This window comes from Ammospiza nelsoni, chromosome 14, assembly GCF_027579445.1.
Source record: "Ammospiza nelsoni isolate bAmmNel1 chromosome 14, bAmmNel1.pri, whole genome shotgun sequence".
Lineage (NCBI taxonomy): Eukaryota > Metazoa > Chordata > Aves > Passeriformes > Passerellidae > Ammospiza > Ammospiza nelsoni.
Genome location: NC_080646.1, coordinates 15,753,756 through 15,770,436, shown reverse-complemented (window position 1 = coordinate 15,770,436; position 16,681 = coordinate 15,753,756). Strand labels below are relative to the sequence as shown.

Below are 16,681 nucleotides of genomic sequence, written 5' to 3'. Positions count from 1 at the left end.
CTTCTTATTTGCTTTTCCTCTTCACAAAGCTCTTTAAACAGCTGCAAAGGGGGAGGGACCACTATGCTCACGAAAATTGCACTTTGCAGAATGCTTCTGTCAGGTCCTACTGTCTGTCTCTTTCCAGGCATTTCATACCTCCAAGATTCAGGTTTGCTTCTACATCTCTTGCCTGTGCATCTCTGCCAACAGAGCCTATTGCCAGCTGTCTAAGCTGAAGAACAGTAATCCAGTTCTTCTTACTGCCATGAGGAAAATGTACAGCCTCGTTCTCTTTGTGGTGGGCTCCTTTTGTCTGAACGGTAAGTGACCTTTTCTTTCTCCTACAGTTTCAGAACAGTCAGAGCTTTTGGGGGTAACAGGCAGGGCAGTGGCATGAGCTCACAGACAATTCATAACCATCACCTCAGGAGGTTGCTGACTTTAAGAGGATGTATAAAATTGATTATTTTAGTGCTGTTTTGGGCTTGTTTGGTATCAGCACATGCACTATGACAAATATGGACAGAAAGGTTGGATATAAAATGACATAACTGTAGGACATGACAATGATAATGACTAAATAATATCCCTTTAGATGCTCCCAGGATCATCTGTGATAGGAAAAGCAGCATATTGTACTGAAGGTGAAAAAATGAACCATGACATGATCCGTAAATATGACAGATCTCATCCTTCTACCATTATTTTCTCAAGTTCATATATTTTGCCAAGATCATACTTCCTAATTTTTAAAATTAGAATGGAAACAGTTTAAGTTGTCATATGTAAATATATGCTACAAAAAATATAATAGTTATGCCTTTTAAACAAGAATATTTCCCTCAGTCTGTCAGGATTTCTTTGATATGTTTTAGCCAACACAACAGCCTGACAGCAGCATGAAATAGTGCATTTAGCATGGGAGCTTCTTCCCATGGAGAGGCTCCTCTGAAGTGCTCTGAGAGAAACTGGCTGAAACTAAACCAAGATCCTCAGATCACACCCTTCCAATTTTTGTCTATTCATTCCACACTTGTTTTGTTTCTTCTGTCTCTGAAAGGCAACTTCAGAAAACCTCTGCTTTGTGACAAAAGAAGAGTGAGGACCCACTTTAGATTTTTAAATTATACATTTCTAAACCCCTAAGTATTTCCTTTTTTATTTGCATTAATTGCAGTGTAAAAATTAAAAACCTTTAAAATACAGTAAATTCACTGCTACTTCCATTGGAACAAAAATATTTCAAATCAGCATGTGTTCTTCTAAGAGATTATGAAAATCTTTTTGCTTGACAGTATGTTGAGAAGTAACAACATCATGAAGTTATTTCAGAGAAGATAATGGGACTGCTTCATTGCTGCTTCTTACTTGTTCTTTACTAATTACAGATGGGAACTTGGTATGTCACTTATGTGTGAGAGAGTAAAGGATTAAAATGGTAACACATGCTACAGTGTTATTTCTAAACAAATATTATTTCAACATTTATTATGAGAACTGACTTCAGAGAAACACTAGAAATACGTCTTATGTTACATTTTGAAATGTAGACAGTAACAACAGTGAACTTGCCTATATCTCTCAGCATTGCTCCTTATTCTTTTCTCTGGAAATCACTCCAATGAATGTGTTATTATGCTAGAATCAAACAGGATGTCTAGTTATTTCATTTTATGTATTAAAATCAGACTATGTAAAAAGGAAAGTCTCCACAAGTTTAGTTTCTTTTGCTGTGAAATTGGAAGCATCTTGGTGCAATTTTTTTTAATGCTCATAGTCCCACAGAGCAAACAAACTTACTGAGGAATGTGTACTGCAAGGTATGTGGTGATTGCTCTCCCTGAAACAGAGCAGATGTGTAGTGGCTTCAGTGAAGCTAAAATCATTTCCACAGCTCAGGATTCACCCCAATGGGCTTTATTTATTAGTGCTTTCAGTACACAAAGATGCTCCACTCCCAAATTAGGACTGCTTGATCATTGTTGTTAAAATAATTTCTCTAAAAGCATCAGTCTACCATCTGCACCATCTCTGGTGATTACTGCTATTTGGAAAAAAAAGAAATAAAACCAGTTTGTGGGGAAAACTGCACTTCCATTTCTTCCAACCCTGAGAGGAAAAAGAGACGTTTCAAAGGCCTGGCTACTGACACACAATGCACATAAAGATGAAACTGGATGCCTGGTAATTTTGTTCTCATTAATTGCCATCTGGTTTATATGTAGATTGTTAATGGAAAGTAGACTGTAAAAATTAGACAAGAAACACTCATTTTTCGCCAGTATTTACAGAGATTGGTTTTAACACGTTTCAAGGCAGTGCAGGGCTGACATCTAGTGGTGTATGATACAGGTGACAGCAGCCCCTTTATTTCTGATTACTAAGTTACAAAGGCTGGAATTTTATAGAGGATCATCCCTAGAGAAGGAATGCCTTCACTAAGAGCAGATAATAATTTCTCAAAGGGATTCATTGTTGAATAAATATTTTTTATAACTAAAGTCATGGTTTGTCATTAACCCACACAAAGTTTATTAACAGTGAGTACTTGGAAATCTAAGCTGTTCTCATCAGACATGCAGACCCCACACCATGTTTGGATTTGTAGACCAGATGACTGTGATTGCTAAAAGCACGTTTCAGAGTAAAAACTAATTACAAATCCAGAATTAGCTTTCTGCAAATATTCTACAGTTCCTACTCCTTACTCCCCATTTAGCAAACACTGTCTGTGCTGGAATATCCAGACAAAGGCAGCAATGCAGTGAAAACACAGTTAGCAATTCAAACAAGAACTCACATCTTTGCTGACAGTATTCAGTGACCACTGAATGAAACAAACCAACTGACAATTTATATTTGAATTATAGCCTTATGTTTGCATCACTTACATATGCAACAGTGGGAATGTCTAATAAAAAAAAATCTACTATAAATAAATCCAACATAAAACTCCACCAAAGAACGCAATAAAAAAACTTTTACAGGGATTCTCTCTTGAACTACCATAGGATTTCTAACCTATCCTTATAACCACAAGATTCATTCCTAGAACATGGCCCTCTTTTCTTCACAGTATCAAATTTAGCTTTTTCTTGATTGCTACACACAAGGAAACCACCCCAGAATCTGAAGCTTAGCAAGATTCAGCATAGCTCTAGCCTGATAAGCTTTTGATTAGGCACCTTGCACTGAGAACAAATGTCATATTAAAATATCACGTGGTATAGGGCTTTTATAATGACTTGCAGGGAGGTACAAAGCAAGTATAAATCAAAAAACAAACTGACCTAGCAAACACAGATACATTCATCCAAATTTGTTTTCCCAAATGCCTTGGAAAGTACTTGAAAAACCTATTCTGAAGAACCATGTTAGAGTTAAGTATAGATGAAGAATTTGGGCTACCAGGCCACAGTCCATGCTGGTCTTACAAGAATTAAATCAAGCCTGGTGTTAACCTCAACCTTTCCACAAAGCTTGAGTCAAAGTTGTGCTTAGACGTGAAATCTCTGATAATCTTTCCTTTTGCCTCACTCCACTCTCTCACTGGATCAGAAACAAGAAGGTCTTAGGGTATTTAGGTTCTGAACCCAGGTTGGATTCAGAAGAATTTGAAGTTTAAAGAGAGACTTGTTCAGCCTCTCAACTTGCAGCCCAGTTCTCAAGGAAATGTGGCACCTTCTAGACATGCACACAACTTTGGCTGCTTATTTGATCCCGATTTTTTGGTGTCTGCCCTTCCCCAGATTTCATGGATATGCTACAACACAAAAAAAACCCAAAACAAATTAATGTACCACAAATTTAAAATACTTGCATAGCCAGTGTTTTTTACTGTGTGAAATTGCTTTGGGAAATAATGAAGCATGTATGCTGTAAGGACACTGCCCTGATTTCTACAATGTCTAGAGGTGAATTAGGTGAGCTGAATTAGGTGACCTTTTCTATGGAAGAGGTATTCTATCCATTGTATTGGAACCTGTGTGCACTAACACAGTAATTTCATCAGCATCACAACCCAGACCTGCCCAACACAGAGCACAGGGTGTCTGTCTCAGCTCTGTCAGCAGGATGTCACCAGGACCTTGCTCATCAGCATGGTCAGGAGGTCAACAGCGGTTTGAAAGTCCACTGGGGTGACTTTAAAAAGCACACAAAGAACATGAGAACAGAATAAATGACCCTGGGGTTGTGCCAGAAGCTGCTCTGCTCCACAGGGAATGTTCAAGCTTGTTTGATAGTAAACTGTAGATACTGTATTTTGTAGTCACTGGACTCCAGCTTTGGCAAGGATTTACAGTATTTGTGCTGGTCCACAAATCAGGTTTTACTTCCACACAAAGTAAGTCTAATATACTGCCTAGGGTTTTCAGATTTTGAAACAGAAACATCACTAGCTACTAGAGAGTCCCCAGACATTAAAAAGTTCTTTATGACTCCTAAAGCTTATCCCCTGGTTTTCTCTACATAAAGCAGAGTCTTTAAATTTGTATGTGCACCTGCAACTCAGTCTCCTACAGCACTAAAGAGAGAAGTCACAGCTGGATCCCCCCTTTGGATCATAGAATAATTCTTCCCCTGCTATCCAGAGGGTAGTTTGCTGCCAGTTTCTATTTCTGAGTGTAATCCCAAAAGGATCTACCAATTTGAGCTCCACATTTTATTACAAAAAACCCTGAAAGGGATCTGCTTTGATCTGTGCTCTGTGAAAGACAGTCAACTTCAGCAGAACAGATATCAGTGCAAGCACTGTATCCTCCTGTTCACACAAGTCTTTAGAAAATCAAAAGCTGTCATTATTTCCCAAAGATGATCTGATGCACAGATATTCTGTGAGCCCTTCCTCATGTCACTTTAGTGTCCCTTCCATAATCCTGTTTTGTGATGCTTTACAGGAAGCATGGCAGCAGATGCTGAAGAAAAACTAATGAACCACCTGCTGAGTCCTGACAGGTACAATAAGTTAATTCGACCAGCTGTCAACTCCTCCCAGTTGGTATCCATAGAACTGCAGGTTTCCCTGGCACAGCTCATCAGTGTGGTAAGTTCAAATTAGGCTATGCCTTTACATTCAATACTACCTGCACAGCTCTCTAATTAATAGTTATACTGGCATTGCTACATCTCTGCTCTTTTCTCATTTGTGTAACACTATTAATAGGCAGAGCCCATACACACAATTTCCTGGTTTTAGACCTCACAATGGAGCTACAATGGGGAAATCAGTCTGTGCCTAAGCTTTGAAGTCCCAGACCTTCATCCAATAGAATTCCATCTAGCTAAATTCAAAATCATTACACTGATTTCAGTACAGCTACTCTAAGTTACCCCAGGTCAGGACCTATCCTGGACAGTGCTCACCATCCACCATCATGGAATGCTAATCCATCTTCTACTGAAGTGCTTCAATGGCCTGAAAACAAGCTACAAAGCCACATCCAAATCACATGACATATCAGGCATATTAATAAAGAACACTGGAGTGTTGTAAAGAAAAACACACATTAGTTCTGGCTGGAACAGCTTCACATGGTTAAAGTAATCCTCATGAAAGCAACTCCTCATATTCAATAACAATTACTTCAGTGGGTCTAAAAGACATTTTCACCCACAAGGTTAGTATGTGTTTGACAGTTATTACAAGGTATAAACACATCTTTACTAAGAGAAGTTAGCATTAACTGCAGTGGGAATGAGAGCCAGTATATAAGTGGGAATAATTTCCTGAACTGGGCTTTCAACTCTGCTGCTCTCCCTGAGAGAGACAGAGAAGATACAGATGACTGCCTCCTGTCAGAATTTGTGTAAGGGCTTGTGACTGGGCTGCTGCAAACTTTTAGAGACATAAAGAATGCATATTCTGAAATTCAAAAGGAAATGAGAAAGACTCTGTTGGAAGGTAAGGGAAACTGTACAAATAGCTGAAGTTTCATACACCCATGCAGACTGGATATAATATATATAGATAGTCATAGATGTAAATACATATACACTCAGGATTCAATGCCATGTATACCAGATGAATCTAGTTAAGTGCTCTCTCTCCTGAGGAGCTCCATCTGGACACAGACAGGACACCATACATCCTGCACTACCACCATGAGCACAGTGTCCCCTCAGACTGCAGATTCTGGGCATAAAAAGGGAGGTGTCTTGTTCCAGAGGCCCTGGTGATCAACAGCCTAAGCAAGGTGGATGAATGGGCAAAGACCAAGACCAGCACAGCTCAGTCCCTATCCCTCTATAGCCTCACTCTTTGAGCAGAATAAAATTAGGCATCTTGTTGGCTCCAACAACCTCCAGCATTTTCAGGATCAGAGAATTAACTCATTTTCCTGCAGAAATCATCCTGACAGATCTTCTACAGAGAGGTTTCTCTTCTGGACTGCTGTCTAGAGACATGGTATACATGGCAAACCTTACACCAACCTCACACAACCTCATATAGGCCTCCCCGATGTTAAACTGTCCCTTCTGCTTCAAATCAAGGGTGGAGAAGAGGGGTGGGGTGGGATAGGAAACCAGCTTAGCAAGGTGGTGGTTATTGTTTCCAAATAACTGCACTCCTGCCATAACTGTTGTTGTTAAAAGGCATGTGGAATTCTGCATTTATGGGGTTACTACTTATCATCAGTATGTGTACAAGACTGGCCATCGTTCCTCAGAGAAATGTCTGTCTTGAAATACACTAGACAAAATCATGCTTAAAAACCCACTGAATAAATCTTATTACTGCAATGAAGTGAAACATTTTAGAGGCCAGTTTTTGTCTCTGTTTTTTCCCTGCAGAATGAACGGGAGCAGATCATGACTACGAACGTCTGGCTGAACCAGGTAACAAACCCACAGAGAAATGGCTCTTGCAAAGCACAAATACAACTGCTCTCACTCCACCACATGATTGTTTTGTTAGTGCTGCTCTGGACACTCCCATCACTACTGTCCAATTCTTCTCTTAGGAGTGGATTGATTATCGGCTGGCTTGGAAGCCCTCTGACTATGAAGGAATAAATAAGCTGAGAATACCTGCAAAGCACATCTGGCTGCCAGACATTGTGCTTTACAATAAGTAAGTAAAACTGGTGTGGTTTACACAGACAATGAACAAAATTTTAACCAAGGAACAAACATCAGAAATGATGAAGCAGGTCTGGTAAAATTTTAAAACTGAATTTTAGATAGTAGCAAGTGTATCTGACTGGGCTACTGGGCTCAAAGATAATTTTCAACATCAGCGCTCTGGTTAAAGAAATTCCAGCAGAGCTGGAAGATGTCTGCAACATGAGCAGTTACAGCACAGGATCCATGCCAAGGCTCGCAACTGAGACAGATTTCTATGAAAATAGACTGTATGGAAAGAATAAATTGTAGGTATAAGTGCAGTTGCAAGAAGACATCTGGAATCCTATCAGACATCTTAGGGGCTGAGATACAGTTTTGTTTTCTTCTTTCCCCACTCCTTCTTCTACCACAGACCCCAGGACACACATCTGTTACAAAGTTCATACATACCATAACTCCAGGAGTTCATATTCATGTAGAAAACCCAAATTATATTCCATTTTCGTAAAGCATTGAAAAAATCCATTATATGAATGCATAATAAATCTGTCAACATTTGACCCTGTTGCTTTATAGTACTGAGAAAAATATCATACTTCAGTTCCTCTTTCAAACAAAGGAACTGACAATTTTGTTTTGCTTTGGTTTAAGTTCTAGCAAAACCTTGAAGTGGATAATAAACTTTTTTTTTTTAAATAATCAAAATTTATACTTTTATAATACTTTGAAAACCAACGAATTCATGAGCACACGATGATTTATGAACATATACAGATGGGAAACTCAGGAAGTTTATATATAACTGAGTTAAGTCCTTGGAATCCTACTACTGGAAACCAGATTTGATGAACACTTAAATCTAATGTATGAGTCACAAAATAATTCAGCCAGTGGATTAGGATGTACTCTGCCTGCTCAAAGCTTGTTCTGGTAAATTGTGCCTCTGCCCTCTGCTTCTTTTTCCTACTGGCCAACTGATACCGTTTAATAGCTTGTAAAAATAGAAAGGAATAGTTTCAAAAGGTTTCTTAAATGCACAGGAACAAGCCTCATTGTATTGGATTTCTACATTAGTACAAAGCTTCAATTAAATTTTAGCTGAAGGACAGCCCCATGTAACTTCCTGCTGCTGGAGCACAGTTTCACAGGCATCAGACAGTTTGAGGTGCTCAGGAAAACACAAAGCTCCCCATGCCCACAGCTCTGTCTGGGGCCTGTGCAGAGGGCTCTGGGGGTGCAGCCCAGCCTCTTCCCACCACTGAGACAGGACAGTCAGCACCACAACTCACATACTCCCAGCCCAGGACTCTGCCCAGCCTATGGCATGGCATGATGGCAAAGGTAACTCAGGGAGTACAGATATGTCAGAACTAAGACACAATTCATTTCTCAAAAAACAGCTATCTCATTGGCAATGAACTAATGACCCCTATTAGTGGCTGTAGCCACTCACTTCCACATCTGGTTGTTTCACTGTCTGCATGAATTAGCTGCAAAGGTCTCAGCTCAGTGCCAGGCTCTCACTGCCTCACCCAGGTGAGCCCTTTCCAGAGTCAAACCTAACTGACTCAGACACATGTGCCAAGCCTTAGATATTTGTAGCATTTCCCTCCTTAGGAAAAAAAAAAAAATCACCCTTAGCACTGAAATAACGATTTTCCATGATGCCTTGTCAACAAACACTACCCCAGGATACTTAATGGCTTAAACAGCTCTACCTTGTTGGCCCACACTGTTGGGCAGAAGATACTTCTGATTGATAATGATCTTCTCCCTAAGTTAAAGGGCCCATCAGTACATAGAAGACTCCCCTGGTGGAAATTCAGCAGTTGGAAGAGATACAAAGCCAAGATTATTTGTGGGCACTAAGAACGCTGTGGCTTGTCTGTTCTGGTTTTGTAATAAGTAAACATTAACTGGAGTGATGTAATAAATAAGCCATATAATTACATTTCCTCTGCCTACACTCTCCCTGCATTTCTAACTAATGCAGCTCATCCTTATTTCCTTGTCCAAGTCATTTAGGAATGTTGTTCTGTGTTCTTAGCAGCAGCAACACTCCAAATCGAAGGTACCTCTGTTTTCACATAGGATGATCTCATTTTTGCTTAGCCTTCAGACATGTAGGAAGCTTTAATTATTTGAGCAAACATTTACAAAACACATTGATTTCTTTGGATGAAACAGAGGTGTATATTTGGTATTGAATAATAATTTTATAAGTTTTTTTCTGTAAGTAATGGATCAAAAATCAACTATCTGATTGGGAGAAATGCATACATTAATCTCCCTATCAAGTTATAGCTCCTTACAGCATAGATTTCAGAATAATAGTATTACTAAACTTTGATTCTCAGAACAACTGGGGCCCACAAGATCAAGAATGTCAGACCTTTTCTGGTTTGAACTGTTTTTCCTCCTAATATTTTACCACTTTCTCCCCTTTCTCTTTTCTCCCCTCCTTAGTGCAGACGGCACGTACGAGGTCTCTCTGTACACAAATGCCATTGTACTGAACAATGGAAGCATTCGCTGGCTGCCACCAGCCATTTACAAGAGTGCCTGCAAGATTGAGGTGAAGCATTTCCCATTTGACCAACAGAACTGCACCCTCAAGTTCCGCTCCTGGACCTACGACCACACAGAAATTGATATGGTGCTTAAGACTTCCACGGCGAGCATGGACGACTTCACACCAAGCGGAGAGTGGGACATTGTAGCACTGCCAGGAAGAAGGACTGTAAACCCTCTGGACCCCAATTATGTCGATGTGACATATGACTTCATTATTAAAAGGAAACCACTTTTTTATACCATCAATCTTATCATTCCCTGTGTGCTAATTACATCCTTAGCCATCCTAGTATTCTACTTGCCTTCAGACTGTGGTGAAAAAATGACTTTATGCATATCTGTGTTGCTTGCCTTGACTGTGTTCTTGCTGCTGATCTCCAAAATTGTCCCTCCAACATCTCTAGATGTTCCGCTGATTGGCAAGTATCTCATGTTTACAATGGTGCTGGTGACCTTCTCAATAGTGACCAGTGTCTGTGTGCTCAATGTCCACCACAGATCTCCAAGTACTCACACTATGCCCCCTTGGGTAAAGCTGGTTTTCCTTGAAAGGCTCCCGGCCTACCTGTTCATGAAGCGCCCAGAAAATCATTCTCCACGGCAAAAGCCATGCAACTGCAAAAAGACAAAAGCAGAGAATCCTTGTATGGAGCCATCTGACTTCTACAAGAACTCTACCTATTTTTTGAATACAGCTTCTGCCAAAAGATATGATATGAAACTCTCTGAGACACCCGACAATGTCAGCAGTCATCGGGATTTTAGGTTAAGAACAGGTGCGAAATTTTCTCCTGAAGTGCGAGAAGCAATCGATGGAGTCAGTTTTATAGCAGAGCACATGAAAAGCGATGACAACGACCAGAGTGTAAGTAAAAATGAGAAATCCTTGTCCTTCCAAAGTTCATCTTCTGTCCTCCTCTGTAACATGCTATTCCTCAGAAAGCATATTTGAACCCTCTAGCTATTGTCAAGATTTTAGAGAGATTCTAGATATAGCTCATAAGAGGAAATAATTTATGCAATTAATGAAAAGCAATTTGATAACTGCAAATAGTCTCCTGATAAATAACATGGCTATTTCTACAAAAAGAGCTTGCTGATTGCCCAGTAAGTCATGAAACACTCTTAAAAAAGCTTTGTTGTCACATTCAAGTGGTGATTGGCAGAGGAAGAAAACAATATTCAGTTCCAGGTTAGAAATAGACCATTTTTCAACATTGTGAATCAGTAAGACTGTGATTCGATCCATGGCCAGGCCAAGCTAACCGAAAACAATGTTCAATGTTCCTGCAGCTCATGCATTCATTTACCTAATGAATGCACAGAAGGAGAATTTAGCAAAATTGGTAGAAGCCCTTTGCAAACACCCTCTCTAGACTAAGATACCTGCCTGTGTATGGCAAACACCATGGGTAGGATTAAAAGCCTCAACAGAGCTGATACTTCTTTCATTATTTATATATATACCAGACTCATTAGGTTAGGAGAAATTTATTTTTAAGCCGTGCTTTATTTAAGCTGTGCTGCTGCTCTATTCCCCTGCCCTACTCACAGGCCTGTAACTAGCACAATAGAGTGGATAGAAACACTGAATAACACTTGGAAAATTCAGGTGGGTCACAGGTTTTATTTAGACAAGCACCCACAGTTGGGAAAAATCATCCTCATACTTACCATTGTCCTCTCTCTAATCCAGACCACAGTGAGACTCCAGGTTCTCTATTCCTGTTGTGCTTCCCCTCCCTCAGCCAAACAGATTAAATAAAGTCTGGTTTCTGATCTTGCAGCAGTCCCTAGAGGAGCATGCTGCTGAGTAGTTCATGTTTTCTATTAACTGAAATTACTGTCAATATAAATAAAGAAGTTCAGCTATTAACATTAGACATGAGCTTGTAAACATTGAAACTGACTGAACAGAAGCCGACTCATAGTGCAGGAAAAGGTTTTCTAGTAGCTCAGAAATTCTTGCAAGGATGTATTGCACACTAAAGGATCTACAAAGCTTTCACTTGGTAGTAAGAACAATTTTCAAGAGCATTTTATATATTGAAAATCCACTTACTACTTTTCATATGGGGTCCTCTGATATTACATACAATTTTTCTAGATTCATAACTTTATTCTCTGCTTCCTTGCCTCATCACAATGGTGTGATAACAACTGTTCATATACATTTATATGGTCTGATTGCAGAAGCATTCAATTCCCATTAGCAGCAGTGGGAATTAAAAGTGTGCACTGAAGGAAAAATATGTAATGGTCTAATATCAGACATGATTCAACTGACAAGGAGGATAAAGTCACTGATGTGAAGACATTCCCTGTGTAACCAGAATCAATGAGAGAGGAAAAATTATTCCAAATGAAGATTGATATATTTCCCTCAGTTGGTCACTTCAGTCTGAGGCAGAATCTAAGGCCATGACATGCAGGGCAAAAAGGCATTTTAAAAAAAGCAACAGTATTAATATGCATTAAACCCCATGAATAAGATGACTGCTGATAAGAAAAGAACTCTGAAGCTAACCTTGTTTAACAGCAGTAAACACCATCTATTTTTGCCCACTCAGATTAATAGCATTTACAATCTAAAATTGAAGAAAAAAAATTCCTTAATTGGATTATAGTGTGGGTCCTTCAGGGCTGGCACCACACCAGGCAGACACACTCAGTATCTGATGCATCCAAGAAAGCTAAGAAATATTTACTGTATTTTTCTCCACTGCTCAGATGTGTTGTAGGAGAAAAATCCTTTAGCAAGCCTAAAGCCAGTTTATTCCCTGAACTTTGAGATAATTTCCTTTTATTTTGATAAACAAAAACTCAGCATTAGCGAGAGGAAGACCAAAAGAATATGACAAATTACTAATATCTTTAATTGGCTTTTTCTTCCAGGTCATTGAAGATTGGAAATATGTTGCCATGGTAGTGGACAGGCTGTTTCTCTGGATATTTGTCCTTGTTTGTGTCCTGGGGACTGTTGGATTATTTCTGCAACCACTTTTTCAAAACCACACTGCTGCCATAAACCCTTAGCTATTATTTTAAATGTCAATACTTACACAGACATTTGGTCTCATTCTGCTCTCAGTTCCCCTTTGTTAACTCCACAAAGGTGCCCAGTGAGTTGCACTTACATCCCTTAGAGTAGGGAAAAGGAACATAGAACTTGACTTACTGGGATAGGAAAAAACCAAAACAAATAAAAAACTTTTTTTTTCAGTGAGTCCAGTACTTCTGGTGATATCTTGCCCTTTTTTCAATTATTTGAAGTCTGAACATTACAGTGAGAGATTTTTGCTGTACAAGATGTCATCCTGGCATTATCATCATCACATTATTATGTATTTTAAATACATTGCCTTAGGAAGGATATTTTCTTTCCTTAGAATACTGCAAGTTCCATATTACAAAGAAGGTACTGCTATGAAATTTCTTCAAATGCATCAAAGTTATTTCTGTCTGATTTATAAAGAGCTTGCAAGTGGGTTTGATACTTACAACTGAACTGAGAAACAGAAACACTTTTGAGGTAGCCCTGAAAGGTTTCTCTGGTTGCCATCTCTGGTACCTGATGGATTAACAAAGGCCGAATTAATGTATGATAAACAAACATGTATATAACACTCTGTTTGGTGATGAAATAGAAATAAACCATAAAATTTTCCTTTATATAGATTTAGTCCTCAAATTGCCTGCAAGTTTAACAGCTCATGTATCTGGGGCACAAGCACACTTTAATGAGTCTAAGGCTACGAGCACAGGAAAGCAATGGGAGAAGACAATGGTGAAAGGCAGCAAGAATGAGAGGATATGTGAGCACACACAGACCTGTGTGCTCTTCTGGAGAGATTTTAATGTGGATTTAAGTATAACCCTCAACAAATCAGCTAGGGAAGCACAAAGAGTCGTAAAGTTTTTGGCAAAGGACAGATTGAGGCCCTAGACCCCCATCACAGGACAATCCCACCACAGTTTGTTCCAGGTAACCTACAAAAAGAAAAGTGGGCTCCTTGCACTTTTCAAGTGAAATCAACCTCAGTTTTTCCTTGGGGTGCTGTGGACACACAACAATTGTATCACCATTGGTAAGTACAACTAACACCTGGTAAACGAACTTGAAATCCACTATTACTTGTGAAGGGGATTTGAGGCTCACCTGTCCCAGGGGAATTAGTTGACACCTAAACCTGTGTTCTTCAACAAGCCACAGCTGAAGACAGTTCCAGCCCTACTTGACTTCATCAAGACCAAGCCACATTTTCTACCTAGAATTGCCATTCCCAGGCAGCCTCAGATAAGTACAAAGATTTAGCTGTGTATTCACACCTTTGCAATTTCTCTGAGCAGCTGCAGGGCTGCATTCACTCCCTCCCAAAGTGGCTGAACCCCTCCTGCACCAGTGGCACACCCCATCCCTGAGGCCTGGGAGGGTCCCTTGGAGCACTTCAGCAGGGCTGGGTGCCTGGCAGTCTGAGAAGATGGTGTCTTGGTTTGGAAGCCAGCTTTGTGCTAAGGAAGGCAGAGGCCTCCCCTGAAATGGAAAATGTTAACCCCCCCTCCGAATTGCTACAAATTTTAAATTAAGGGGCTCGTGGGCAAAATATATGAGAGCAGGAATAACAGTTCTTTACTAGGAAGAAAATAAAAAGATAAAATGAACAATGCAATAAACCAAAGCAACCCTGACAGAGTCAGAACGCAACCTGACACCCTGTGGGTCAGGGTGTTGGTAGCAGTCCAATTGGAATTGTGGCTGCAGCCCTCCTGCAGTGTCAGGGGTGGTTGGTTGGACCAGGGATCCTGTAGAAAGGTGTAGTGGAAGAGGCAGCTGTTCCTCTGGGAAATCCAGAGGAGAAAAGCTGTGCTGGTATTCCAGAATCTCCAGATTATATCCAGGTAGCAATGCTTGGCTCCTTCCTCTGGACTTACATCTCCCAATGGGATTCTGTAGTTCTGATCAGCCATGCAGTGTTTCACATGCAGTGAAAGGGAGGAGTGGGTGTGGAAGAGATAAGGAAAACTGCCCATTTAACAGAAGAGAACTGCCATACAGATGGTAAATAGAATACAATTTGTTTGGCAATCCAGGACAGATGGGGAGAAGGATCACAAGTGGGGTGGGTGAGGCTGTCTTCAGCCCCACGTTAGAAGGAGGAAGGGTTCACACTGTCACCCTCCCTTCCATTCCCCTTCCTCTAAGCACTGTGTCACTCACACAGACAGGGCAGGGAGGTGAGGGATAACTGTAGGACTGCCTGCCCCAGTGATGCAGGAACACCCTGGGATCACCAGATCCTCCTGGCACAGGGGGGCAGCCCCCTGGCATCTCCCCAAACATGAACTATTCTGGACACTCCCATGATGACCACTGGGTGGTGCAAAGTTTAAATGGGTCAAACGGCATTTCCCCACCTCAAATGTTTCCTTCTCCTTTTCAGACCTGGAGAGTAGAGTTGCTGCTCTGCAGGCAGCTGTAACAACAGCTGTGAGGTGAGATGGGGCACAGACAGCCCCAGGAGCAGAGTGCTGCTTTCCCCAGGCAAGGAGATGCTGCTGTATGTTAGGTTACATCCCAACCACAGGTGCACACATGCCCCAGCTGCTGAACAGCTTTTTCTGCTTACAGAGAAAGCACCTGGGGAGCCAGAGAAGCTGCCAGCACTGTGCAGGCAGTGTAAAGGTGAAAGCCCTTTAAATATCAAACCAATGCTGAACAGGGACTCTGAAAGAGGCAGTGCAGACTTAAACACTGCAAGAGCTGCTGCACACTCCCTCAGGGCAGGAGGGAGAGGGACTCACCCAGCCAAGCAGCCATGGATGCAGCTGCAGCCCCCCCCTGCAGAGCACAGACCCCTTTCTGTTGTTTTCAGCACCAACAGCACTTGGGCTCTGTCCCACTCTTACCCCATTACTCTCCTAGCCAGCTCCCTCCTATCCTCCCCCTCACTGCCTGAATGCATCTGAGATGAGGCCCCAGGTGCTCCCATCTCAGAACTGCCCTTATCTCTATGAGCAGCAAAGACTGAAAATGCTTGGCTCTGTAACTGCAGCCTTCAGCTAAATTATCCTCAGCATGGACAAAAGTTTTAGAAAGGATTTGGCAGCTCAGTTAGCAGCTATCACAGAGTCCAGGCAGATGAAGTCCTCAGACTTGACAAACCCAGAAAAAGCTTTCAAGAGGCACATCACTGGCCCCAGGGAGATCCCTGCAGAACCAAAGCTCCTCATCCAGGAAATGGTGGGCTCTGGTGCTTTTCATACACTGTGGCCAGCTTACTCCTTTTTAACCATGAGTGAAACAATATACTCTTTCCTAGTTATGTTCATGGGAACCACCTCTGTAGGTTTAGCATTTCCAGATCTAATTTAATCCATAGCAAACTTCAGAATGAAAAAATTCCCCCAAACTCCTAAAATTCTGAAAAACTGACCTCCTAAAAATGCATTTTCCAACTGGCAAATCCTATTTTTGCCTAACTCTCGACAGCACCACCTACATAATAGATAGAACTGCTCCCAGTTTAACTTGTCAAGGAATTACAGGGTTTTCTGCTTTTATTTTTTGGCAAGATTTTAAAACTAAAAGACTAGAGAAAAGGAAATATCAAAAATGTCTTGCAGGCAAATATGAATATGATAATGTCCCAGTTCATTGAACAAAATAAACTTCAACATTTCTACTTTTTAGGGGTTTTACCATAATGCTTTCCATTTAAAAAAAAAAAAAGTGGACATTCAAAATGTATTTTACACTAAAATTTTTAATGGTATTGTGCAACCAGTCTTTGCTTCCCTACAAGTGAGGAAAAATCTCTGTTTAGTTTCTCTCCATTCCCTACCATTACAAAACTCTTTAATCCTGAACCTATCTTGCCTTCCATCAGAACATGTAGAAATTCCAACACCACCACGCACCACCTGCACTCAGATACGTTTACTGGGGACTCTTTCTGCACCCCTGCAGCCACAGCAAACTGGGAACAACTGGGAGCATTGATACCCTAGACCAAAGGTGGGAAAATGTTCTTTTTTTCATCATCTGAACTGATTAAGATTT

General features: G+C 40.7%; 1 protein-coding gene across 1 annotated transcript; it reads left to right on the top strand.

The window, feature by feature from the left end:
- Positions 1-247: 247 nt before the first annotated feature.
- Positions 248-12,723, top strand: CHRNB4 (cholinergic receptor nicotinic beta 4 subunit). The gene is made up of 6 exons (XM_059482106.1): positions 248-302; positions 4,881-5,026; positions 6,775-6,819; positions 6,945-7,054; positions 9,514-10,486; positions 12,517-12,723. Exons 1-6 carry the CDS (start codon positions 248-250, stop codon positions 12,655-12,657), a joined length of 1,470 nt encoding a protein of 489 aa, XP_059338089.1. The 3' UTR covers positions 12,658-12,723.
- Positions 12,724-16,681: the final 3,958 nt, after the last annotated feature.